This window comes from Schistocerca cancellata, chromosome 11, assembly GCF_023864275.1.
Source record: "Schistocerca cancellata isolate TAMUIC-IGC-003103 chromosome 11, iqSchCanc2.1, whole genome shotgun sequence".
NCBI lineage: Eukaryota > Metazoa > Arthropoda > Insecta > Orthoptera > Acrididae > Schistocerca > Schistocerca cancellata.
In genome coordinates, this window is record NC_064636.1 from 36,119,839 (window position 1) to 36,146,678 (window position 26,840).

The window sequence follows — 26,840 nt, forward strand, 5'->3', positions numbered from 1 at the left end:
TGACTGTGCCGTATTCTGGCACATATTAGTTTATTTTATGCTTCTGAAGAAGGCTATATCACTAGCTGAAACCTGGGTAAAGATCAGTAACTTTTCACAACCGAGGCGGTATTCATTTATCACAGTTGCTGACAGGGCTGTTAAAAATTTCGTCAGTAGTTTTCTTATGGTGACTGAGTTATCAGTCTATGAACACTCAGAGTTGCTGACCTCTCCATAAGCAACATCCATATCCCAATCATATATACCATATTTAAAAACATTAACAATACTCAAACAGATAATACAGCTATCTAACTTAAAAAAAGGATGTTTCAGAAACTGGGAAGACTGGAACCCTTTTGGAAACCGAAAAAAATAGAAACAAACGCTAAACAATTATTCAATACAACAGGATTTTTTGAAAGTGTAACAAAAACAACTTTGTTTACTTTACTTAACAATTACTTGCATGGAAAAAGCAAAAAATATTTGCACCAAAAAGGACCACATAGCAAAAACAACACAATAAATGGCTAAACAAGTCCTTCTGCATTAATAATCTCCCCATCACCCGCGTACTGCTTCCCGCAGAGTGAAACCGTCATTGGATCAAACAGATGGAAGTGGGCAGGTGTGAAATCTGAGTTGTACATCTACATCTACATTTATACTCCACAAGCCACCCAATGGTATGTGGTGGAGGGCACTTTACATGCGACTGTCATTACCTCCCTTTCCTGTTCCAGTCGCGTATGGCTTGCGGGAAGAATGACTGTCGGAAAGCCTCCGTGCGCGCTCGAATCTCTCTAATTTTACATTCGTGATCTCCTCGGGAGGTATAAGTACGGGGAAGCAACATATTCGATACCTCAACCACAAATGCAACCTCTCGAAACCTGGACAGCAAGCTACACAGCGATGCAGAGCGCTTCTCTTGCAAAGTCTGCCACTCGAGTTTGCTAAACATCTCCGTAATGCTATCACGCTTACCAAATAACCCTGTGAAGAAATGCGCCACTCTTCTTTGGATCTTCTCCATCTCCTCTGTCAACCTGACCTGGTATGGATCCCACACTGACAAGCAATACTCAAGTATAGGTCGAACGAGTGTTTTGTAAGCCACCTCCTCTGATGATGGACTACATTTTCTAAGGACTCTCCCAATGAATCTCAACCTGGCACCCACCTTACCAACAATTAATTTTATATTCCACTTCAAATCGCTCCGTACGCATACTCACAGGTATTTCACAGAAGTAACTGCTACCATATAATATGGTATCATATAATAATACAATAAAGGATCCTTCTTTCTCTGAATTCGCAATACATTACATTTGTCTATGTTAAGGGTCAGTTGCCACTCCCTGCACCAAGTGCCTGTCCGCTGCAGATCTTCCTGCATTTCACTACAATTTTCTAATGCTACAACATCTCTGTATACTACAGCAACATCCGCGAAAAGCCGCACAGAACTTCCGACACTATCTACTAGGTCATTTATATATATTGTGAAAAGCAATGGTCCCATTAACACTCCCCTGTGGCACGCCAGAGGTTACTTTGATGTCTGTAGACATCTCTCCATTGAGAACAACATGCTGTGTTCTGTTTGCTAAAAACTCTTCAATCCAGCCACACAGCTGGTCTGATATTCCATAGGCTCTTACTTTGTTTATCAGGCGACAGTGCGGAACTGTACGGAACGCCTTCCAGAAGTCGAGGAAAATGGCATCTACCTGGGAGCCCATATCTAATATTTTGTGGGACTCACGAACAAATAAAGCGAGTCAGGTCTCACACGATTGCTTTTTCCGGTATCCACGTCGATTCCTACAGAGTAGATTCTGGGTTTCCAGAAATGACTTGATACTCGAGCAAAAAACGTGTTCTAAAATTCTACAATACAGGCCTATAGTTTTGCGCATCTGCTCGACGACCCTTCTCGAAAACTGGAACTATGCTCTTTTCCAACCATTTGGAACCTTCCGTTCCTCTAGAGACTTGCAGTACACGGCTGTTAGAAGGGCAAGTTCTTTCACGTAGAGTGGATGAGGAACAATAAAATGAAGTTTTGTGAGTTTCTCTCGGGTGTACATGCTGAAGTCATTTCTTCAATTTCCTGAGGGTAGCACAAAACACTTCTGAGGTGATCGCTGTACCGCAAGGGAGGACATCAGACAGAATAAACGTCTTCCGAGTCCCAGAAGAGTGTCACCCCGACTGTACCAGATGGCCATTTTGTTTACGGTTCAGGGTGACGAACCCACGTTTCACTGCCCGAGACACTGTCAGACAAAAAATTGTCACAATCAGCCTTGTGACATGCGAGCAGTTCTGCAGAGACAGTCCTTTGCTGCTCTGTACGGTCATCTGTTATGCAGTGAGTAACCCAGCAGGCATTCACCTTTGAGTACCCTAACCCAACGGAGACTTCCAGTTGTGCAGCAAGGTGTTTGATTGTGAGCCGTTTAACACCTCACATGAGATCGTCTGCACATTCAAACACTGCAGGGGTCACAGCTGCGTGCAGCAGGCTGGCGACCTCGTCGCGATGGTGGTCCTCGCACAATGACTCGCCTAGCTTTTGTTCACTGCACGGCCCTGCAGACGTCCTGCAAGTGCCTACGAATATCGGTGATGCTCTCGTTTTCTGCCAAAAGCAGCTCACTGACAGCACTCTGCTTGGCACCTCCGTTAGAGATGGCATTTTGGAGGTTATGTGTAGTGCCACTACTTCACGAAACTGTACGAGCTCGAGTGGGAATTATAATTAAATGGTTCCCTGATACATTTAAGTCTCTTTTTATTATCTACAATAATGACTGAAGCAGACGAAATGAATTAAAAATTGTGCTGCAGACAGGACTTGAACCCGGGTCTTCTTGCTCGCCTCTTCTTTTTTTTTCCTTTTCTTTAAAAAAAAATCTAATTTTGTTCGCTTTAGTTCGTTTCATCTGCTCGGGGCAGACATCGTAAGACATCCGTTTAAGTTCGTTGATGATCGATTAACTCAGTTTTTTATTACAGAGGGCAGCTAACCCTGTGACCGAACACGCTGAGCTACCGTGCCGGCGTTCGCTAGGCAGAAATGCTAACCGTTACACTATCACCTTAGCTGAGTGCCCTCCCCAACACTAACTTCAATTCATTTTTCCCTTATATATTGCCACTACTGCCAGGGCTCTCCGATATTGGCAAGCACCCCAGCATTGGACGTAATGGGTTGTCCTTGTACCATTGGTGATCTTATAATTAAATGTTTCCCTGAGACATTTAAATCTCTTTTTATTATCTACCATAATGATCGAAGCAGACGAAATAAGATCCACCAATGGTACAAGGACGACCCATTACGTCCAATGCTGGGGTGCTTGCCAATATTGGAGAGCCCTGGCAGTAGCGACAATATATAAGGGAAAAATGAATTGAAGTTTGTGTTGGGGAGGGCACGCAGCTTAAGTAGTTCGTGCAGCAATAATGACCGCTGCAGTGGTGAAATGGTTAGCATTTCTGCCTACCGAGCAAGAAGACCCGGGTTCGAGTCCTCGCCGCGGCACAAATTTTAATTCATTTCATCTGCTTCGATCATTACCGAGAGGGAATATTCCACTATGCAAATACTGCATGTTTTCAACAAAAACTGGCCTAAAAAAATGTTGCATTACTTACTGAGTGCCCCTCATAATAATGTACTATAGATAGATCTCATTACTTACACAAGCAGGTACATTCTTTCTTTCAAAAATACCCACTCCAAGTGAACATTAAGGTGCTATAGCCGATAAACAGCAGCTATTTAGTGAAACTGATAGGGCAGTATCTTTTTTGAAAGAAGCAGGTTTCTTATTAATTTACTTGATTAAATGTAGATGGCATTAAGCTTTATAGCAACAGTATGCTATTGAAACAGTAAGCAAATCAAATTTGCGTTACGTTTTTTTCTCTATTAATGTATAGCTTGACTTGTTTTTCACCAAAGGATCTCCTCCTTGATGGGAACAGGGGAACATGATAAATGAATGAGTTCATTAATTAATTGATGCCCGTGTGTAACAATTGCTGGGGATATAAAAGGAAATAATTACGCACGATTGGTCGTAACTGCACAGAAAGAGATAGATATGAGCTTATGACATGCTTCAGATTAAAATCTGTTGCACTTGCCAACTGAAGGGAAGGAGGTTCCTCACACTAATTACCACCTTGAGCAAACTGTTTTTTCTTCTTCTTTTTTTACCTGAAATTACAGCATCATTACCCGGTTTTTATTTTCTTTCCGTCAAATAACAGGAAAACATTGCCTTTTCACTCTCTGTAAATACAGAATTCTAGTTCTTATGTGAAGTATTCTCAAATTTGGAAAAAAAATTGAAAAAAATAAAGAAGAAATGTGTATCTTGTCAACACGTACTGTGGTTTCTGTAGCCTGCATTACAGTTTACAGTTCGTGATCTGCAACCATGAATAATTTCATACAGATAGCCCACTGTGAAGCAAATATGTTTGGTAATATTACACTGTTGGTGTTTACATTATTTAACTCTAATGGAAAGAATTTGTGTGTGCGCACCTCTGTGTGTAAGTGCACGTGCACCTAGGGTACAAGGGGCTCATCTGCACGCGTCTGCCGATCGAGATGTCACAGTTGTTAGCACACCGGATTTTCATTCAGGTGGACGAAGGTTCAACCCCACTTCCGGCCATTCTGATTTAGTTTTCGTGATTTCCCTAAACTGCTTCGGGCAAATGCAAGGATGGTTTCTTTGAAAGAGCACTCCGATTTCCTTCCCATCCTTTCCTAATCCGAGCTTGTGCTCGGTCTCTAAATTATGTCATTGTTGACAGGATGTTAAAGACTAATCTCCACCTCCTCCTCCAGTGCTCATTATGCAAAAAAAAGGGGATGTTGAATGTATACAGAGAAGGGCAGCACGAATGTTCACAGATTTGTTTAACAAGTAGGACAGAGATACTGAAGGAACTGAACTGGCAGACTCTTTAAGACAGATGGGAACTACTCCAAGAAAGTCTCTTAACAAAGTTTCAAGACCCGGCATTAAATGATTACTATAGGGATATATTACAACCCTCTTCATATCACTCACTTGGATCATCAGAATAATTACTGCACACACAGAGGCATTCAAACAATAATTCTTTCTGCACTCTGTACAGGGCTATTACAAATGATTGAAGCGATTTCATAAATTCACTGTAGCTCCATTCATTGACATATCGTCACGACACACTACAGATACGTAGAAAAACTCATAAAGTTTTGTTCGGCTGAAGCCGCACTTCAGGTTTCTGTCGTCAGACCGCTCGAGAGCGCAGTGAGACAAAATGGCGACAGGAGCCGAGAAAGCGTATGTCGTGCTTGAAATGCACTCACATCAGTCAGTCATAACAGTGCAACGACACTTCAGGACCAAGTTCAACAAAGATCCACCGACAGCTAACTCCATTCGGCGATGGTATGTGCAGTTTAAAGCTTCTGTATGCCTCTGTAAGGGGAAATCAACGGGTCGGCCTGCAGTGAGAGAAGAAACGGTTGAACGCGTGCGGGCAAGTTTCACGCGTAGCCAGCGGAAGTCGACGAATAAAGAAAATTGGCTCATGCCACTACTGGAGACCGACAGCGCCGACTTCATCTTTCAACAGGATGGTGCTCCACCGCACTTCCATCATGATGTTCGGCATTTCTTAAACAGGAGATTGGAAAACCGATGGATCGGTCGTGGTGGAGATCACGATCAGCAATTCATGTCATGGCCTCCACGCTCTTCCGACTTAACCCCGTGCGATTTCTTTCTGTGGGGTTATGTGAAAGATACAGTGTTTAAACCTCCTCTACCAATAAACGTGCCAGAACTTCGAGCTCGCATCAACGATGCTTTCAAACTCATTGATGGGGACATGCTGCGCCGAGTGTGAGAGGAACTCGATTATCGGCTTGATGTCTGCCGAATCAGTAAAGGGGCACATATCGAACATTTGTGAATGCCTAAAAAAACTTTTTGAGTTTTTGTATGTGTGTGCAAAGCATTGTGAAAATATCTCAAATAATAAAGTTATTGTAGAGCTGTGAAATCGCTTCAATCATTTGTAATAACCCTGTATGTGAACTGAACACAAATAAACCCTAATAACTGGTCCACAAATGGGACATACTCTCTGCCATGCACCTCACAGTAGTTTGCAGAGTATAGATGCCGATGTAGGCGAGGTCAAGATATTTAGGTACGGTCCATGAAGACTTTATGTCTTGATTAAATTTAGTTCCCTGCACCGAGCCCATCTCTCTCTTCTCAGTACAATGTACATTTAACCCAGATGACGGAAAGAGTTCTTCCTTCTCAACCTGTCTGACCTGGGGTTACTAAACCTCAGCAGTCATTTTCCTACACCCCTCTTCCTCTCCCTTCAACCCTTCTGCCAGAAGAAGGTCCACTGGCTACAAAAGATCTTTAATCTTTGTATATGTTTTCTCCTGCCACTACTTGGTGAGAAGGTGTCTATCTAGCCATTTACATTACATTTTCAAAAGTATTGAGAGAAGACATAGACTCAAACCACTATATAGTTCAAGTTAAAATCAAATTCACCCCATTACAGAAAAGTAATGGAAAAACTAATAAAACAAATAGGAAGTACAACCTACACCAGTTGATTAAAAATAACACAAACCATTAAATTACGAGGGGTGTCCGTAAAATAAGGTTCCCAATTTTTTTTTTCCACTGTGTAAAACATGTTTATTTCACGAATACATACATTTTTGGAAAGTTCAGACTAAAGCCTATTTTTGTACATAGTCGCCACTGAGGTCAATACATTTTTGCATGCGGTGTAAGAGCTTTGGAATGCCCGAGTCAAAAAAATCTGCCGCCAAGCTGCGCAGATACCTGAGAACCGCTTCTTCCAGCTCTTCTCTGTCACCGAAATGGGGGTGTTTGACAATACCCCATCCAAATTTTGCGATGAGTTCATCCGTGGCTCTAGCAGTGTGCAGTCGAGCGTTATCCTGGCACAAACGCACCCCCTTTGACACCATACCGCTCCTCTTATTTTGAATTGCATGGCGCAATTTTTGCAGTGTCTCGCAGTACCCGGCAGTGTTGACTTGCACAGGTGGGCAAGAACTCGCACAACAATACCTCCTTTCTGTCCCAAAACACTGTTACCGACACTTTGCTTTTGTTTGAATTTACGCGATCTCGGTGACTCTGGGTGCTTCCACTGTTTGGACTTTTCTTTGGTTTCGGGTGTGCAGTAGTGCACCCAAGTCTCGTCTCCAGTGACGACGGAATCAAGATATTCCTCGCCACGGGTTCCGTGATCTCGAAGTAGTTCTTGGGCCGCTTCAGCGAGGTGACGTTTGCGGTCTTCGGTCAACATTCTTGCCACCCACCTGACGCAAACCTTAGCGTACCCTAGATGCTCCGTCAAAATCTTGTCAATAGAGGTTTTGCTGACATCAGGGATCATTTCAGAGAGCTTGTCAAACAGATGGCCATCTGGAATGCTCCTCATCGTGGGTGCCAGTACGCCCATTCTTGAACTCTCTGCACCATTTGCACACGCGCTGTACACTCATACACTTGTCTCCATAGATTTCGCATAGCTGGGAATGGATTTCTGCTGGCACAATGTTTTTTTTGCAGACAGGAAACGGATCACCGAGAGCAGCTCACACCTGGCGGGCAAAGCGAGGGGGAGATCCATCACGTACAGCTGCCGAGCCAAGACTGAGCTCCGCAGGCAGCTCACTAGGGAGGTGATGTGGAGTGGCACAACCAAGGTACACAACAGAATTGCGGGATACACCGTAACAGCACTTTTCAGGACTATAGCGCCGTGGGAACCTCATTTTACGGACAACCCTCATAATAGATAATCGAGGAACTGATACCAAATATAAAAAAAGCCAAGTATCTAGCTCCTTTGAATCTACGAAGAAGATATGCACGGTGGGCACCAGAATGTGACAGATTTCATGAAGAAAGGGTTAGCACGGTTAAGCTGAAACAAACAAATCGGAAGAAATTAATCTCAAAACTGAAAGGAGAACATTCACACAAAACATTAAGAGAATCAAGACAGGATTCCATAAAGACGTACACTCTATATAAGATAATTACCACAATACCAATTCCAGGAATCACTACTAAATGCTTGGGAAACAATTACAACAGTATGAGCACCCACAGTAATACTGAAATATGAGGATGGATGTGTAGCACACAGTAAGAAAGAAAATGCCGAAATCGTGGTAAAAGCATTTAATAAAATTTTGAACTGTAAAGAACACAACAAACTCTTACAAATTAATGTAAATACCTGAATACAAACCCAACCTAACAAGTTAGACCATTCAACTTTCTGAGAAGTAGATAAAACACTCACACAACAACAAAAAATTAAAAAGCATGTGGAGAGCACGCTGTTACTGAAATATGGAAATATTTAAGTGGCACAATGAGTACCTCACATACGGTTTTAACAAAAATTTTGATAATGGAACAATTCATCGATCGTCTGACCGTGCCCGTCATCCGTCCACTACACAACAACGGGGACGAGAGCAATCCGGACAACTACAGGGGAGTCTCTCTTGTAGACTGCACATACAAGATTTTATCCAAGATCCTACATGGAAGAATCAAGCAGCAACTAGAAGGGCAACACTAGGGAGGCTCAGACCATGGAGACACTGTGTAGACCACATTGATTATGGCATACTACAGGAAACCAAATGAACCTCTGGCAATAGCAGTTGCAGAATTTAAGATGACATGTGACTGTCTTCATAGATCTCCACTATTAAAAACTGTAAGGAATCTTGGACTCCATCCAAAACTAATTAAAGTAACTTACTAACTAATGCCTAATAAAAATTGATGTTTAGAGGAGAAATTTCTGAATCATTTCTCACAAAACCAGGCTTAAGACAAGTGACTGCATATCACCATTACTGGTCAACTGTGCACTACAATATATAATGAGAAATTTGGTATATGGATAACCCAAACAACATAAGAACTTGAAATGTAAAAAATGATGTAAGTTTAAGCTGCTTGGAATTTTCTGATGATCTTGATCTCCTAGTCAACAATGTTCAAGAAACGACACAAGTTAAATCACTACAAAAATAGCACAGAAAATCAGCCTCAGAAAATCATTTGGGGGGGGGGGGGGGGGGGGGGAAGATTATGCTAAGAGATCCACAAAAATACAACAGAAGAATAGGATATCAAAACAGTCAACAAATTTAAATATTTAGGTAAAATCACAACACAAAATCAAAATGAGAAACCAAAATGGCAAAATAGAATAAAAGACTTAAAAAGGTAAATTACATTCCCAAAACCAATCACAACAAAAGTCAGTCTGCAGTTGCAAAATTAAAACAATATAAACAGTTACACAACCAGAAATAACATACGCAAGTGAAATCATCTTCAAAACAACTAAAACAGCAGAAACTGACGAAATACTCAAGATAGAAAGAAAGATAATTAAGGCATGCATACATAAACAATATCAAGTAACTGGGCATTCAAGAATAGCTTTGAATGAAACAGTATACAAGAAAATTGAACAAGTAATGAGCACAATCAGAAAGAAACAAATCTCATTTTTCAGACATATGATACGAACACCAGACAACAGAAATAATAAGACATTAACAGAAAAATTGTGGAACAGTTAGAGCAACATTAAATGGACCACAGAAATTAAGTAAGACACAGAGAACTCCAAATAATGGTAGGTGACCTAAAAAATGAAACAGAAAACTAAAAAAAAAAACACACCAGGCCAGAAATGAAGATCAGTAAAAGGACTACAGAAAGAGTGCTCTCGGACGAAGAAAGAAACAAAATATCTGGAACAATGCAGAAATATTGGGCACACAGAAAAGTAAACATACTTTTGTATAATTATAATCACTGCATAAACAATGTTTTATTGAACTGTCTTATTGAGTTGTTACTGAAATGAATTGTATTACTGAAAAAAACCTCCCAGCATAAACTATAGTATCAGTGATTGGAGTAGTCCATTGTATAAGTAAATACAGAAATAATAAAAGTGAAATATGTCTAAATTTTTAACTGTGCTACATGCCTAATATTTAACTAAATACTACATTTATTTGACATCTCCATAATATGACATGCTGTCTGAATGAATGAACAAAATCAGATTGCTCCATCCTGTTCAGCAATCACTGAAGCTTTGCATTTACATTTCTGACAACACTACTTCTGGTGCTTATCATGTTCTCAAAGACAGCCACATTTTCATCTGTACAGCTGGATCAGTAGCATTTGCAACATAATTATTCTTATTGTTACAGTGAATATCTATTGTGCCTTTTTTCTTTTTTTAAAATATATTATGCATGCTGTCACGACATTCACATAATCCTTTTACTATGACACATGGCGGCTGCAGCTCTTGCTCAGACACAACCATTTCTTGACACATCCTCTATTGAGAAGGGGCACAGAGCAAAATGTCTGTCTTTACAACAGTTTTTTCCTCAAAAATACCAATTGTTACTTTTCCGAAACCCTGGCACGTTAATTCCAGGAGTGCAAGTAATGCTAAAGAACTTCTCTGATGCCTGAATGGAGGGGAGACCAGAGACTGACAGAACTAAAACTGTGACAACAGGCATCAGTCGGAGGAACACTGCCCGTGAAAGATACGGTCATAGATTTGAGTCTTATTCTGGCTCACAGTTTTATATAGCCAGGAAGTTTCAAGGATTTTTGGCCATTAACATACACTGAGCCCTCATCACACGGATACAGTATGATACAGATTTGTCCGCTCTATTCTCTGCAAATTTTACGTGCCATTACATTAGTAGTGTAAAATGATTTATTCACATTTAGTTGCCTATGGTAATAGAGTAAATGAGTTTTGCTGAGATATTAAAGATTTACATTTGATATCTGAAATGAACATCACTTAAAGCTTGAACAGCAAAATGCTAAGGCATTTTCCTGTTCTTGCAAATTACATGGCAGTGACACTGCGAAAGAAGGTGAAATGCCACAAAAAAAAAAAAAAAAAAAAAAAAAAAAAAAAAACAAAAAAAAAAATGACATATTTGGAATCACAACATTGCTGCAGCAAGTTCGCAGTTCATCTGCTTCTCCATATTTTTTTCGATATTTCTAAATATTTATTCCTACATTGTTTCGCTATAGGCTAGCTTAAAATTTCAACATTTTTATATAGTGCATTTAATGTACAAGTAACGGGAATAGTTATTTAGATTAATGCAAAACTTACTGCTCTACAAACAGTTCCGGAAATAATTTGGTTATATCATCATACCTGTAATGTCTTTTACTGTTTGCTGAAGTAGAGGGCGCTGGTAGAATCGGAACATTTCTACTCTGAATGCTTGCCAGGAGCTCATTAAGATTTTGTGAATTATCTGTGACAATTTGGAGACATTTGAGGTTGTACTGATGACAAGTAAGTCAAAATTAAAAACATCTCAGTATCATAAAACATCTACAATAAAATCACCAGTGTGCAAGTATCTACATATAGCAAACAAACCTCTTTTTGGTGGACGTTTTTTTGCTGCTGCTTTTGGTGGGCGCTCACAACAATCAAAAACTGTTGGTATAGCATCATTCTTGAGCCAGACGCCTCCAAACCTCTCCCTATCAAAGCTTTCTTCCGTAAAGTGCTTCGAACACACTTTCGAGTACCTTGAATGGACGAAATTCGGTCTATTTATGTTCTGGAGCCATATTTTCGCTCTTCGCTCGTCTTTCGGAAAACTAAAACACGAATCGCACATAATCAGTTTTTAGGTTTTAGGAATCGTATTAAAAACTATAACTGCCAGGTAAAAATCATAAATAATGAACAAGTGTCCGACAAGTATTTTGATGCATAATGTGTACATTTAGCCATGTACATAAATAACAAAAAACCCAAGCAACTTTTAACCGAATTTCATCCGCAGTTAAATCGTTCTAAATGTGTACCTATACATTCAACTGATTGACAGGGAGCATACTATCACTGTAATGAATGCACATAGCACTTGTCTAGTAAACATGATTTGCGAAAAATGGAAATGACTAATAATCTGGCTGTGTAACCAAAAAAATGAACTCTATGATACTTGGCGATGACATGATATAAAGTGCATCCTTCCAGTACAGGAATATTAGACCTTTATGGTACTTACCTATGAAAAGTAACTGTTCCTCCTTTCACATATCTTTCTTTGCACCCATAACAGCAACAATATTGCACCATTGCTATTAAATATAATCAAATTAATAAAAACCGGCCAAATACCTATAACACTAAACTTTCAGTCTTGGCGCTTAGCGTACACACTACACAAGCAAGGAAGTAACGCAGTTATACCAAAGTCATGTGACATGCGCAGCAGTAAGCTACGCTACTTCCAGAGATTTCTGTACTCATTCCGCCACGAATTACAGCGAGCAAACTATTCTTATTGGGCTCATACGCGTTTTTAGTTGTTAGATTTGTGTCTTTTGTTACCTGTATTACATTACTTGTTAATTTTTCGTCACATATTGCTACGGCGTTTGTGTTCTTCCACAAATGAGATCCAATGTCTCAGAGCGAATTATCATTGTTAAACACGAAGATAAAGGCTACAATCTTCACAAATAGCAAAAACAGAAGATGCTAAAAGAAAGAACATATTTTTTATAAAGCGAAACAGTCAGCGACAATGAGTGAGAAACATACATACATTTTCGTTTTTGGCAGTTAAAGGTCTGTCTTCATGCAACGATATGTCTGCGCACAACTCTTCTGCGCAGGCAAATCGTTGCGCGTTAACAAGAAATTTGCACAGGGTTGTGCGCAAGACCTGAAGCTGGAGTTGGAGGTTTGAACGAAGATGTTCAAATCTGTGGGTTCAAATCACATCTGTGCAGACAAAATGGAGCGTGTGGACAGGAAATCGCAGCAGATCTGGCGCTAAAACGTGTTTGAGACAGCTGTTTGTTCAGTCAGGTGCTCCTCGATTTTTAAAATTATAATGATATTTATTCAAAATTGAATAATCAAATACAATTTTTTTGACGAATACAGTTTCAGGATATCAAACAGATAATTCTTCTGAATACGTCAGTTTATCTGTCACAAAATAAAGATTTGTTTGTATTAATAAATTTTACATTTTGATGCATTGTATATTTGTTAATACACTAATAACAATGTTACAAACATTGTTGTTGTCAACATTAGGTGAGTTGTGAGTTATTTAAAACTATGAGCTTGACACACAAAGCAATTTTCATAAAGGTAAAATACTCATCTAGGGAATAAGAAGTATTTTCAAGAAGAATTCTTTTTAGCTGGCAGGTATATGTGAGTGTTCTGGATAGTTCATTGACGAATTATCGAAATGTGTAGGAGTGATTCACGTTCGTGTAAATTACAAGCAGGGAACACAGCCATAGGGATAAGAAGGCAGCTGCTTATAATTCTTTAACACGTAAATTTCGAGCAGTTGACCCTACATAATACAACAAATTCGTTGCAGACTGTTTACCGCAAAGAGCTAAGCAAAGTAATGAAATCTATTCGATTTGGTGTGGGGGTTTAGTTAACATACTTTCACTCAGTACTATCCTATGCCATAATCTAACGTGAATTGTAACAGCCACGCAAAAAACAGTTGGCCTTCTTTGTTCTATTGAAGGTTGCAGCCAGAATATTTTGTTAAGCTGTACAGTCTCTTCAGGGACATAGTTATTATTACACTTGTTTTACTTCCTAATATAATACGTGTTTCATAACAAAAGTGATGTAAAGGTGAACTGTGGAATTCATTAGCACAATACCAGAGGTAAAACTTGTCAGATATACTGTGAATCACTGCCTGGAGTTCAGAATAGGATTTTGTATTCTAGCACCAAAATCGTTGGTAGACTTCAGGCAGGGGATTCAAATTCTCGACTTAGAAACAAACTAAATTACAGCACATTGGCCACATGTGCAACTTAGAAGAACATGTTTTGTCTCAAACTTGTCTAAAGCTGTAATGATATAATTTATAAAAATATTATCTGTAAAGGCCAATTCACACTGTCCATTGCAATACATCCCATCAAAACATTCTGCAATGCATTTCAAATGGCAGCATCTGTACTAGCCATCCTGTACCACCACAACACATCATGTTGCCATCCAGATTTCTAGGGAAGAAAGTTTTGACAGCTGATATCAGCTGTCTGTTGTTAGTCATGTGACCCCAAAGCTCATTTTCACCCAATACACAGGCATGCACACAGCTCCATATTTCGTTTCATTGTGGTTTTCGTGGTAAACGTCAGTTGTTTGTTATTTTTTATAAACTGCTTTGTTTCGTTATTTCTTTTGTTAAAAATTATAAATTGAAAATAAATGATGAAAGATTAATTGAAGCAATGAAGGAACAGTCTGAATTGTACAGTGTTAGTGTACTAAATTACTTGCTCCCTACTACATGTATAACATTTTTTATGCTTACCTGTACCATACTTAATATTTTGCTCAGAGATGGTTTGCAATACGGCTATAACTTCAAATGAAAAAAGTAATGTGGGTAGAATCAGATTGATTAGTAAGTCAAATTTATATGTCCATTGTCAGGCATTTGTGATGTTTTGTAATGAAATGGACTGAAAATTTCAGGCACTGCAACTGTGGCAAAATGCTCTTTATGTGAAGTATACATCAAGTAATGTATTACAATTGTTGGTTTGTGTATGTTTTTGTGATAGGACTATTTATTGTTAAAGTAACTCTGTGATTTGTGCATGAAAGAGTTTTTGTTGGGGATATGTGAACAAACATTTCCCAGCGTGCATAGTGGCACACAAGATATGATGTGCAGAGTGCATTAGACTCTATGGAATATACATGTTCCGTGTTTGTTGATGGGGCAACATAATATAATTTGGTAGTCAAATGTATTAATATGTGTTGTGCGAATAAAGCATAAGTTTATTTTGTCCCTTAAATAGCTGTTACCTATCATTTAGCTGCATTAACCTGCATAAACTGCAACAAATTATGGGCCCAGGTACTGGATTAAAGCGAAATAATAAGCTTTAAGGTGACATGTATTTGCGCAAAACGTGCGCGGTAGTTTGCATAAACTTGGATTGTGTACACTATACGAAGAAGAAAATAACTGTAAAATGAGTACAACACAGATACCGCAAATAGAGCAGCTTGTAGGGCGCGAAAATTACTCGACTTGGAAATTTGCCGTTGAGGCGTATTTGCACTTGGATGACTTATGGGACGTAGTAAACGGTAAATTGGCACCTACGGAATCAAGTTTTGCTACTAAGGATCGGAAGGCGAAATCAAAACTAATCTTTTTGATTGATCCAGTGAATTATGTTCACATAGAAAAGGCTACGTCAGAAAAGGAGGTATGGGACAAACTGAGAAACGCATCTGAAGATGGTGGTTTAACCAGAAAAGTAGGATTACTTCGTGAGCTTATAACCACAAGATTGAATAAGTGGAAAAGCCTGGATGAATATGTGAATAAAAAAATTTCAATCTCCAATCGTCTAAGGAATATTGGTTTTGAAATTGCAGATGAATTGATTGGAACTTTCTTGTTAGCTGGACTACCAGAGAAATATTCGCCAATGATTATGGGTTTGGAAAGTTCCAGAATATCCATTACAGCAGATAGTGTTAAGGTAAAGATTGTACAGGACGTGAAGAATGAACCAGATTCTAATGCTTCAGAAAAAGAAACAGTGTTGGCTTTATACTCTAAATACAAGAAGAAGAAGGCAATGAGATGTTTCAGATGCCAGAAAATTGGACATATTGCTTCAAAGTGTAACCAAAAGTTAAGTATAAAAGAAAAGAAGCATGTTAATTCTAGTAGTCCTGAGAGAAATACTACCAATAAAGGTAAGGCATTTTCTGTTTTTTACTCTTTTAATGAAGTGAGTCACGATCATGCAGAATGTTTCCTAGATTCAGGAGTATCTGTGCACATTAGCACAGCTCCGTCAGCTTTGTATGATGTTCAGTCAAGGACTGACATTGGAATTCCTACAGTTGACGGATCTAAGTCAAGGTGTGAAGTCGCAGGAAAACTGGATCTTAATTTGGTTGTGAATGGGGAAAAGGAAATTGTTACTGCTCATGATGTACATTATGTAAAGAATATTGCAACTACTTTGTTGTCAGTAAGCGAAATAGTAAAGAAGGGTAATAAAGTTATCTTCGATATAGAGGGAGCCAAAGTGATAGACTCTTGTGGTGATATTGTAGCTACTGCAAGTAGTGTAAGAGGTATTTACGAAGTGAATCATCATCATCATTTAAGACTGATTATGCCTTTCAGCGTTCAGTCTGGAGCATAGCCCCCTTATAAAATTCCTCCACAATACCCTATTCAGTGCTAACATTGGTACCTCTTCTGATGTTAAACCTATTACTTCAAAATCATTCTTAACCGAATCCAGGTACCTTCTCCTCGGTCTGCCCCGACTCCTCCTACCCTCTACTGCTGAACCCATGAGTCTCTTGGGTAACCTTGCTTCTCCCATGTGTGTAACATGACCCCACCATCTAAGCCTGTTCGCCCTGACTTCTACATCTATAAAGTTCATTCCCAGTTTTTCTTTGATTTCCTCCTGCCATTGTTCCCATCTACTAGTACCTGATATCATCCTAGCTACTTTCATATCCGTAACCTCAACCTTGTTGATAAGGTAACCTGAAACCACCCAGCTTACGACCTGACATTCCACTGTATTTGATGAGTTCCGACTTAATTTCATCCACCCCAGCTGCTTTATTGCACTGCAATCTATTGACCATTTTCTCCACTTCCTCAAATGGGGTCCTATTTCTATCATCATTCCTATCCCATTCTACCTCGAAACCTGAAACATTACTGCTCGCATTTTCACCTACATTGACCAACTCTTCAAAATATTCCCTCCATCTGCCCAAGGCATCCACAGGATTCACCAGCAGTTTTCCTGACCTGTCCAAAATACTTGTCATTTCCTTCTTACCTCCCTTTCGAAGACTGCTAATTACACTCCAGAATGGTTTTCCAGCAGCTTGACCCATAGTCTCCAACCTGTTTCCAAAGTCTTCCCAGCATTTCTTCTTGGATGCTGCATTTATCTGTTTGGCTTTGTTTCTTTCTTCAACATAACTTTCTCTGTCTACCTGAGTTCTAGTATGTAGCCATTTTTGATATGCCTTCTTTTTCCTTTTACAGGCTGCCTTGACTGTGTCATCCACCAAGCTGTTTGCTTCATCCTACTTTTACACACTACTGTTCCAAGACATTCTTTAACCACTTCTAGTACTGTGTCCCTGTACCTTGTCCATTCCTTTTCCAATGACTGTAATTGACTACATTCAACTAACTGGTACCTTTCTGAGATCGCTGTTATGTACTTGTGCCTGATTTCCTTATCCTGAAGTTTCTCCACTCTTATCCTCCTACATATGGACCTGGCCTCCTCCACTTTCGGCCTCACAATCCCAATTTCACTGCAGATTAAATAATGATCAGTGTCATCAAAGAATCCCCTAAATACACGTGTGTCCCTCACAGCCTTCCTGAATTCCTGATCTGTTATTATACAGGGTGTTACAAAAAGGTACGGCCAAAATTTCAGGAAACATTCCTCACACACAAAGAAAGAAAAAATGTTACGTGGACATGTGTCCGGAAAGGCTTAGTTTCCATGCTAGAGCTCATTTTATTACTTCTCTTCAAATCACATTAATCATGGAATGGAAACACACAGCAACAGAACGTACCAGCGTGACTTCAAACATTTTGTTACAGGAAATGTTCAAAATGTCCTCCGTGAGCGGGGATACGTGCATCCACCCTCCGTCGCACGGAATCCCTGATGCACTGATGCAGCCCTGGAGAATGGCGTATTGTATCACAGGCGTCCACAATACGAGCACGAAGAGTCTCTAAATTTGGTACCGGGGTTGCATAGACAAGAGCTTTCAAATGCCCCCATAAATGAAAGTCAAGAGGGTTGAGGTCAGGAGAGCGTGGAGACCAGGGAACTGGTCCGCCTCTACCAATCCGTCGGTCACCAAATCTGTTGTTGAGAAGCGTACGAACACTTCGACTGAAATGTGCAGGAGCTCCATCTTGCACGAACCACATGTTGTGTCGTACTTGTAAAGGCACACGTTCTAGCAGCACAGGTAGAGTATCCTGTATGAAATCGTGATAACATGCTCCATTGCGTGCAGGTGGAAGAACATACTGACGAAACTAAAATGAGCTCTAACATGGAAATTAAGCGTTTCCGGACACATGTCCACGTAACATCTTTTCTTTATTTGTGTGTGAGGAATGTTTCCTGAAAGTTTGGCCGTACCTTTTTGTAACACCCTGTATAGTCAATGACAGATCTGGTTCCCCTGCCTTCCCAAGTATACCGGTGAATGTTCTTATGTTTAAAAAAGGAGCTTGTGATTACTAAGCCCATACTGGCACAGAAATCCAAGAGTTGTTTCCCGTTCCTGTTGGCTTCCATATCCTCTCCAAATTTACCCATAACCTTTTCATACCCTTCTGTTCGATATCCAATCCTGGCGTTAAAATCACCCATGAGCAGAACACTGTCCTTGTCCTTTACTCTAACAACTACATCACTGAGTGCCTTATAAAAACTATCCATCTTATATTGATCTGTCCCTTCACAATGCGAATATACTGACACAATCCTAATTTTCTTACTAGACACTGTCAAATCTATTCACATCAGTCGTTCGTTTACATACCTTATTGCAACTACGCTGGGTTCCATTTTGTTTCCTGATGTAAAGCCCTACACCCCATTGTGCTATTCTTGCTTTGACTCCTGACAGGTTGACCTTGTATTCTCCCACTTCTTTCTCACAGTGAATACAGTTCAAAATACTACTGAAACAGGAAATCACTCTGTTTATGCAGCAAAAGGTTTCTTGTGGCATAGGAGACATGGACATTTGAATAGGAAAAGTATGACTTAATAGAAGAATATGGCAACTGGGATGGAAAATTATGGAATGAATAATGTTCAATTTGAGGTGTGTTTGCAATCGAAGCAGGCTAGATTGCCATTTAAATCTAGTCAGAGCAGATCTACTGTAGTCTTGCAACTCATACATTCAGATCTCTGTGGACCTGTGGAGAATGAATCCTTAGGAGGTAGCTTCTATTTCCTGACATTCATAGATGATGTTTCTAGATACATACATGTTTATTTTGTAAGTATCAAGGATCAAGTGAATGATGTATTTGTTGTTTATTGCAAAATTGTCGAAAGACAGACTGGGAAGAAAATTAAAATTATTAGGTCAGACAATGGATCAGAATTTGTAAACAGACAGTTTAAGGAACAGTTGAATGGAATGGGTATTAGGCATCAGACTACCATTCGCTACAGTCCTTCTCAGAATGGAGTTGCAGAACGAGCCAACAGGACCAATGCAGAAAAGACAAGGAGTATGTTAAGTGATGCTAAGCTACCAAAGTGTTTTTGGGCAGAGGCTGTGTCAACAGCAGTGTATTTAATTAACAGATCACCTTCCAAAGCTGTGAGGCACAAAACACCTTATGAAGTATGGACTGGGAAGAAACCGGATCTAAAGCACTTAAATGTCTTTGGATCTGAAGCCATGGTTCAGATTCCAAAACCATTAAGAGGAAAGTTGGATGCAAAACCTCAAAAATATATTTTTATTGGCTACTGTGAGGATTCAAAAGGCTACAGATTTTATAATCCTGTGAATAAGTAGATAATAAGTAGTAGAGATGTGGTATTTTTGGAGGATTATTGACCTAAAATAAAGGAAAGTAGTCAAAATGCTACAATAATGCAACCAAGCATAATGTGTGATAGTGCTGAAACGGAGATGGAGACTGAAACAGAGGAAGACGAGAATAAGGAGGAATCTGATGTGCTATCCAAGAATCAAATTGAGGAAGAAGATTCATCAGAGGAAGTCAATTTAAGGCGGTCTTCACGTATAGCAAAAGCAAAGGAATATCCAGATAATGAAATGTATGCTGCCCAAACAATCAACAATGAACCAATCACAGTTGACAAAGCTTTAGCAAGTTCAAATGCACAAAATTGGAAAAAGGCAATTGAAAAGGAACTGCAATCTTTTGTGTATAATGATACATATGAATGGGTTGAAATGCCTGAAAATAAAAAGCCACTAAGAACAAGATGGGTGTTTAGTATTAAAAATCCTGAGAGTGGAATACCAAAATTCAAAGCCAGATTTGTAGTTAAATGATATTCCCAGAAAGAAGGAACAGATTACAAGGAAACTTTCTCACCAGTGGTGAAGTATTCATCATTAAGATACCTTTTAGCTCTGGCAGTAAAGGAAGACTTATTAATTCATCAAATGGATGTGACAACATCCTACCTGAATGGAAGACTGGAAGAGGAAATATATGTGATTCCACCTGGTGAAGTTAAGCGACCTCATCAGGGGAAAAGGGGAACTTTGCGTTTGAAGAAAGGTGTACATGGATTCAAGCAAAGTGACCATTGCTGGAATAAATGCTTGCATAAAAGTTTGATAAAACTTGGCATGGTACAATCAAAGGTAGATCCCAGTATATATCATAAAAGGAGCAATGAAGAAATTGCAATCATGGCTATGTGGGTAGATGATTTTTTTTTTATTTCAACCAATATTGAAAGGCAGATGGACTTTTGTAAAAGAACAGTTACAGTCAGAATTTAATATGCATGATTTAGGGAAAATTAATCAGTACTTAGGCATAAAGATTCTAAGAAGTGCGAACAGAGAAGAATTATGGATTGATCGATCTCTGTACACAAGGAAGATCATAGAAAAGTTCAATATGGAAAATTGTAAACCTATTTCTACTCCTATGGAAATCAATACAAAACTGTTAATAACTGATGATGACAAGAAATGTAAGGAAAGTGTACTCTATTTTGAAGCTGTAGGAAGTCTACTGCACTTAGCACAGACTTTCAGGACAGACATTGCATTTGCCACAAATGCAGTAAGCAAGTTTTGCAGCGATCTGAGAGAAAAGCACTGGAGAATATTCAGATATTTAAATGAAACTGCTGATTATAAGTTAAAATATTCTAAAACTGGAAATGTAAATTTGGAAGGATACAGTGATGCAGACTGGGGAAATGAGTTGGAAAGCAGACACTCCAATCCTGGAAGTTGTTTTAGACTAATTGGAGGATTGATATCATGGTCTTGTAAGAGACAAAGAACTGTTGCTTTGAGTACTGTAGCAGTTGAATATATGGCCTTCTCCTCCACTATCCAAGAAGCTCTTTGGCTCCATACACTGATGAGTAAAATAAAATCTCATCCTACATTAAAGGCAACTGTAATATTTTGTGACAATATGGGAGCTATTAAACTTGCAAAAATAATGTCACCAGTGTAAGATCCAAACATATTGCATAAGGCATCACTTTATAATACATCACATGGAACAGGGGAATATAATCCTCAGTTATATATGCATGAATGAAATGTTATCTGCTCTCCTAACTAATCCTCTCAGTAAGAACAAATTTCAGAAGCTGGTGAAACGTTATGGTTTAACCTGGGATGTATAGTGTAGAGTATCTGAAAAATATTTGTTCAAGGGGGAGTGATGGGGATATGTGAACAAACATTTTCCAGCATGCACAGTAGCGCACAAGATATGATGTGCAGAGTGCATTAGACTCCATGGAATATACATGTTCTGTGTTTGTTGATGGGGCAACATAATATAATTTGGTAGTCAAATGTATTAATATGTATTGTGCAAATAATGCATAAGTTTATTTTGTCCCTTAAATAGCTGTTACCTATCATTTAGCTACGTTAACCTGCATAAACTACAACAGTTTTTCAAGCATTAATAGTCAACATTTATCTGGTTTCAGCAGCTAAAGACAATGCAAAAAAGGCACTTGAACTACTAAAAACCAAATACAAGACGTAAAAATCCTATAAATCTTGAAGGAAAAGGTATTGTGGGAGATATGACTGCAGCACAAAAATTTGCACTGCCCTGGAAACCTTTCATTAACCAATTTTTCACGGGATTTGACGGTAGCTCGTAACGCTATGTTCTTTATAGTAATTCGAGGTGCTATTTGACTTTAAAAAAAGAAACATTTGGTGCTTCACCTTGCTAAAATATAAAATGCAGATTCCTCTTCTTTGAGCCCCTTCTATAGTGTGTGAAATTCTCCTTCTGTACCACATAATGACATTTTTTGCACCCACATTCTTTTTGCGTTGTTTTACGCTTCTGCCTTCCTTCTCTAATACGCAAGCTGTACTACCAAGCTACTTTTTGCACGTAAAAACATATGAAAATCGTCTTTCAAAGATCGAAATTCCCACGAAAAAACAACTGAGGACAGCTATGTAAATTGAGATCACATGAGTTGAATTGATATGACGTTCTATGTTGTGACACATAGTGCAATCACACCTTTATGTGTTGGTGCCATGACGTGACAGTGCTATGACGCCCAGTGTGAATTGGCCTAAACTTGTCATAACTTACAAGCACAGGTACATTACTTGCCTTCATAAAAATATGGTTCAGGACAGCACAAATGGCTCAACTGTGCTGTGTATGACTGCAGTTAATGCTTGTTTCGAAATTGCAGTAGCAAATTCTAGGTCTCTGTAGCTTCTTCCTGTTGCCAGGGATCTTAACATCACTATCAACCGCTCAAGTCGAGAAACTCTCTCCTTATACAAGCTTTTTCCGTAGTGTGCTAAGAATTATCAGCATCAAATGATAATTATGTGTTTCTAAACCCATCCTCAAATAATTATTGTAAATTGCAGTGGTCACTTTGACCGCTCGTATACCAAAAGTTGTACAGCTGTCTGATAGCTCTCAGCTGAGTGTTTAGTATATACTGTAAGGTGATGAAGTTCTATCAATATGCGCTACATCTAGTGCCAACTTTCTTGTGCAACAGCTGGTGGCCCTGTTGCGACTTACAGTTGTATACGAAAAAATGTGTTAAAATCTGACTGTGGAAAATCGACCAGTATCGTTTACCTGGAAAGCTATCGGTGTTTTCAATTACAACAATGTGTCTTACTCGATTAATTCTGAAAACACATCACTGATTAGTTTTTTGTTTACATGTATACAAGTGTCAGTAGATTATGATGTCTGGTCTCATGTGCATAATTTCCCTTTTTCAGGATTGCTTTGATAAATGGTCATTGTTGTCCCAGTATTACAGATACACATTTTATTAAATGGTGTTGATGTGCATGACACTGTGGAACTAAGAAATACAAACATTAAAATCGGATTATAGACAAATTCTGATTTGTTATTGTTAGTGTGCCTACAACTAAGAACAAAAGTCAGTCATATATTTCTCAAATTGCAAGCTGTCGTAGTTCAGGCAGTGATTCAGATGTAACATGTAATGTCAAGTGCAGTTCGTTTGCCCTCAAATACCAGATATTGACTCGATAAATATTGAACAGATTAACTTTAGTTCTAACTGTGCTGGATGTTTTGAAACAAAGATTTAGGTTCAAAGGTATTAAACTGAAGTAAATTTCAAGCTATGTGTGTGGTACTCCATTCTAGCACCTTTGATTATATTTATAGTTTTGTTGCTGGATCACACTGTTTGATTTATGTATGGTATTAGGTTTTTCTTTCTTTTATGAGGCTTAATCAATAACTTAAGAAAACTTAAGATTGGCGTATTTACTTTTAAGTGTTAGCTCATGCTTGTGGTGGAACAACAGGCCGCCCAATGTATCCTCAAATCCATTCTAACTTTGACATCTACAATTTTTTCCTCTACTTCCTCTGCATTTTATGAAACGTATTATACTAATTAGTATGTTATCCTTTCCTACAATCCCCTATGTTTAATATCATAAATCTCACAGAAGTTAAAAAACAGGCATGATAATTATATATGAATCTGAAAATTCGTCAAAGTGTACTCTGTTTATGATACACCAGTCGTCGAGTTCGCACTGCAGCAAGTGAAGTAAAATTGTGAGCAAATACTGCCTTCTATTAAGCATCCACAGTGTAGGAGTTAAGGCATTAACATACGAAAAATAGAAAAATAGCGAACAGACGATACATCTGCTCATAGAGTCTAATAATTTATCTATACGTGTTTACTGCTGCACCAATGGAAATCTCATTAGAAGTGAAGGCATTCATTTATTAGACCTAAATATACATGATCGGACAACGTTTGCTATAAATATGGCACTGCCATAGGAATACATTCAATATGAAAACAAATATCGAGTTTATACATCTAAAGTATACACTCGCATATACCTGATTTGTGGAACTTAATCTAACGTTTGCAACATAAATAACTAGAACAGTCAGCACTTTGCTTCTCCAATATCTGGTTCAGAAAATTTGTCATGTAGGCTGACACATGTGTACATAAGGAGCGAAGAGGAAACACTTACATTAGTCACAGATACGTTGCATGTAACTGTAACAAATTATTTATAGGTGTTAAGACACAAAATGCTGCAGCAGAAAAGACATTTCACAATTTTGAGTAATGACACATCAACAGATTCGTTTACTTACATACTATCACTACACTTTTAAAACTGTACACATTAATTTCTTCACTCAACTGAGTTAGAAGCTTCTTGTAGTCCAGTCAAGAGCACACAGACCATATCTCAGGCCCCAGTTCCCTTGAAGTAATATGGAGGCAATAATGGTGGAAGTGACTATATGCCACCAACCACCTCATAGGTTTATGACTGTAATATCAACAAATAGTGTGGCTGGCGTCAAGAAAATGGGCTGCCAAGAGTCACAGAAGTATTTAACTGGACAGCCCAATGCTACTTCCAAGTATATGTAGTAACTTAGATTGTCCATTACAGAAATAAATTCAGAATACAGATCTGTCATTCACTTCAGTGTGATATTTTTCAAACATGTCCCCACAGCACCTTGAACCTTGTTTTCCATGAAACAGACATCAGCAGAACTAAACAGGATCCAGGACAAAGGACAGATAACTCCTGGGATTAAAGTATATTGTCCTAGGAAAAGGGAACTGCAGGTGCAGAAAATCCTTAATGCTCAAGGATTTTTGGTACTTTGCCTCAAAATAATATCAGAAAAATGTGAATACAGCTGCCACCAGTCTTTATCCTAGTGGTTTTCATATTTTAAACTGTAGTATGCAAAGTCTGAGAATTAAATCTCTTTAACTTGAAGTTGCTGTTTAGGATGACGTTATTGACTCTATGTGTATCATGGAGCACTTGTGCAGAGGTCTAGAATTGGATTTTGTTAATATTAACAACTATAAGTTGGAAAGTTACCAACCCATTTCATTGTTCTCAGCATTCTCTAAACTAATTGAGAGATTGACGAAACAACAATTTGCTAAATACTTAGACAACAATGACCTATTGAATAATAATCAGCATGACACTCGAAAAAGTAGAAGTACTGAAATGGTGGTAATTGACTACACCAACGAAATACTAATTTGGATAACAACAATAGTGCCACCTTAGTTAACTTAAATCTTTCTAAAACCTTCGCTACTGTTAATCATGAAATCCTTTAGGGTAAGTTGGATGCAATGCAATAAAAGGAGTAGAAAACAAGTGGGTCCAATGATATTTCCAAAATACACTCCTGGAAATTGAAATAAGAACACCGTGAATTCATTGTCCCAGGAAGGGGAAACTTTATTGACACATTCCTGGGGTCAGATACATCACATGATCACACTGACAGAACCACAGGCACATAGACACAGGCAACAGAGCACGCACAATTTTGGCACTGGTACAGTGTATATCCACCTTTCGCAGCAATGCAGGCTGCTATTCTCCCATGGAGACGATCGTAGAGATGCTGGATGTAGTCCTGTGGAACGGCTTGCCATGCCATTTCCACCTGGCGCCTCAGTTGGACCAGCGTTCGTGCTGGACGTGCAGACCGCGTGAGACGACGCTTCATCCAGTCCCAAACATGCTCAATGGGGGACAGATCCGGAGATCTTGCTGGCCAGGGTAGTTGACTTACACCTTCTAGAGCACGTTGGGTGGCACGGGATACATGCGGACGTGCATTGTCCTGTTGGAACAGCAAGTTCCCTTGCCGGTCTAGGAATGGTAGAACGATGGGTTCGATGACGGTTTGGATGTACCGTGCACTATTCAGTGTCCCCTCGACGATCACCAGTGGTGTACGGCCAGTGTAGGAGATCGCTCCCCACACCATGATGCCGGGTGTTGGCGCTGTGTGCCTCGGTCGTATGCAGTCCTGATTGTGGCGCTCACCTGCACGGCGCCAAACACGCATACGACCATCATTGGCACCAAGGCAGAAGCGACTCTCATCGCTGAAGACGACACGTCTCCATTCGTCCCTCCATTCACGCCTGTCGCGACACCACTGGAGGCGGGCTGCACGATGTTGGGGCGTGAGCGGAAGACGGCCTAACGGTGTGCGGGACCGTAGCCCAGCTTCATGGAGACGGTTGCGAATGGTCCTCGCCGATACCTCAGGAGCAACAGTGTCCCTAATTTGCTGGGAAGTGGCGGTGCGGTCCCCTATGGCACTGCGTAGGATCCTACGGTCTTGGTGTGCATCCGTGCATCGCTGCGGTCCGGTCCCAGGTCGACGGGCACGTGCACCTTCCGCCGACCACTGGCGACAACATCGATGTACTGTGGAGACCTCACGCCCCACGTGTTGAGCAATTCGGCGGTACGTCCACCCGGCCTCCCGCATGCCCACTATACGCCCTCGCTCAAAGTCC

At 39.5% G+C, this 26,840-nt stretch overlaps 1 protein-coding gene across 5 annotated transcripts in view; it reads right to left on the minus strand.

Annotated features, from left to right (window-relative positions):
• LOC126108476 (uncharacterized) overlaps positions 1-12,359 on the minus strand; it is a 102,625-nt gene extending 90,266 nt beyond the window's left edge. For 4 of the 5 annotated variants that reach the window (XR_007523532.1, XR_007523533.1, XR_007523531.1 and 1 more), the window contains exons 1-3: positions 12,212-12,359; positions 11,569-11,795; positions 11,338-11,440 (exon numbers count right to left, since the gene is read on the minus strand). Coding sequence is in view for 2 of the 5 variants with exons in the window: in XM_049913725.1 (XP_049769682.1) it covers positions 11,338-11,440; positions 11,569-11,795; positions 12,212-12,282 (401 nt within the window). In the remaining 3 variants the exon portion in view is untranslated. The remainder of the gene's footprint in view (positions 1-11,337; positions 11,441-11,568; positions 11,796-12,211) is intronic. The other variant, XM_049913726.1, reaches the window with a different exon arrangement.
• Positions 12,360-26,840: the final 14,481 nt, after the last annotated feature.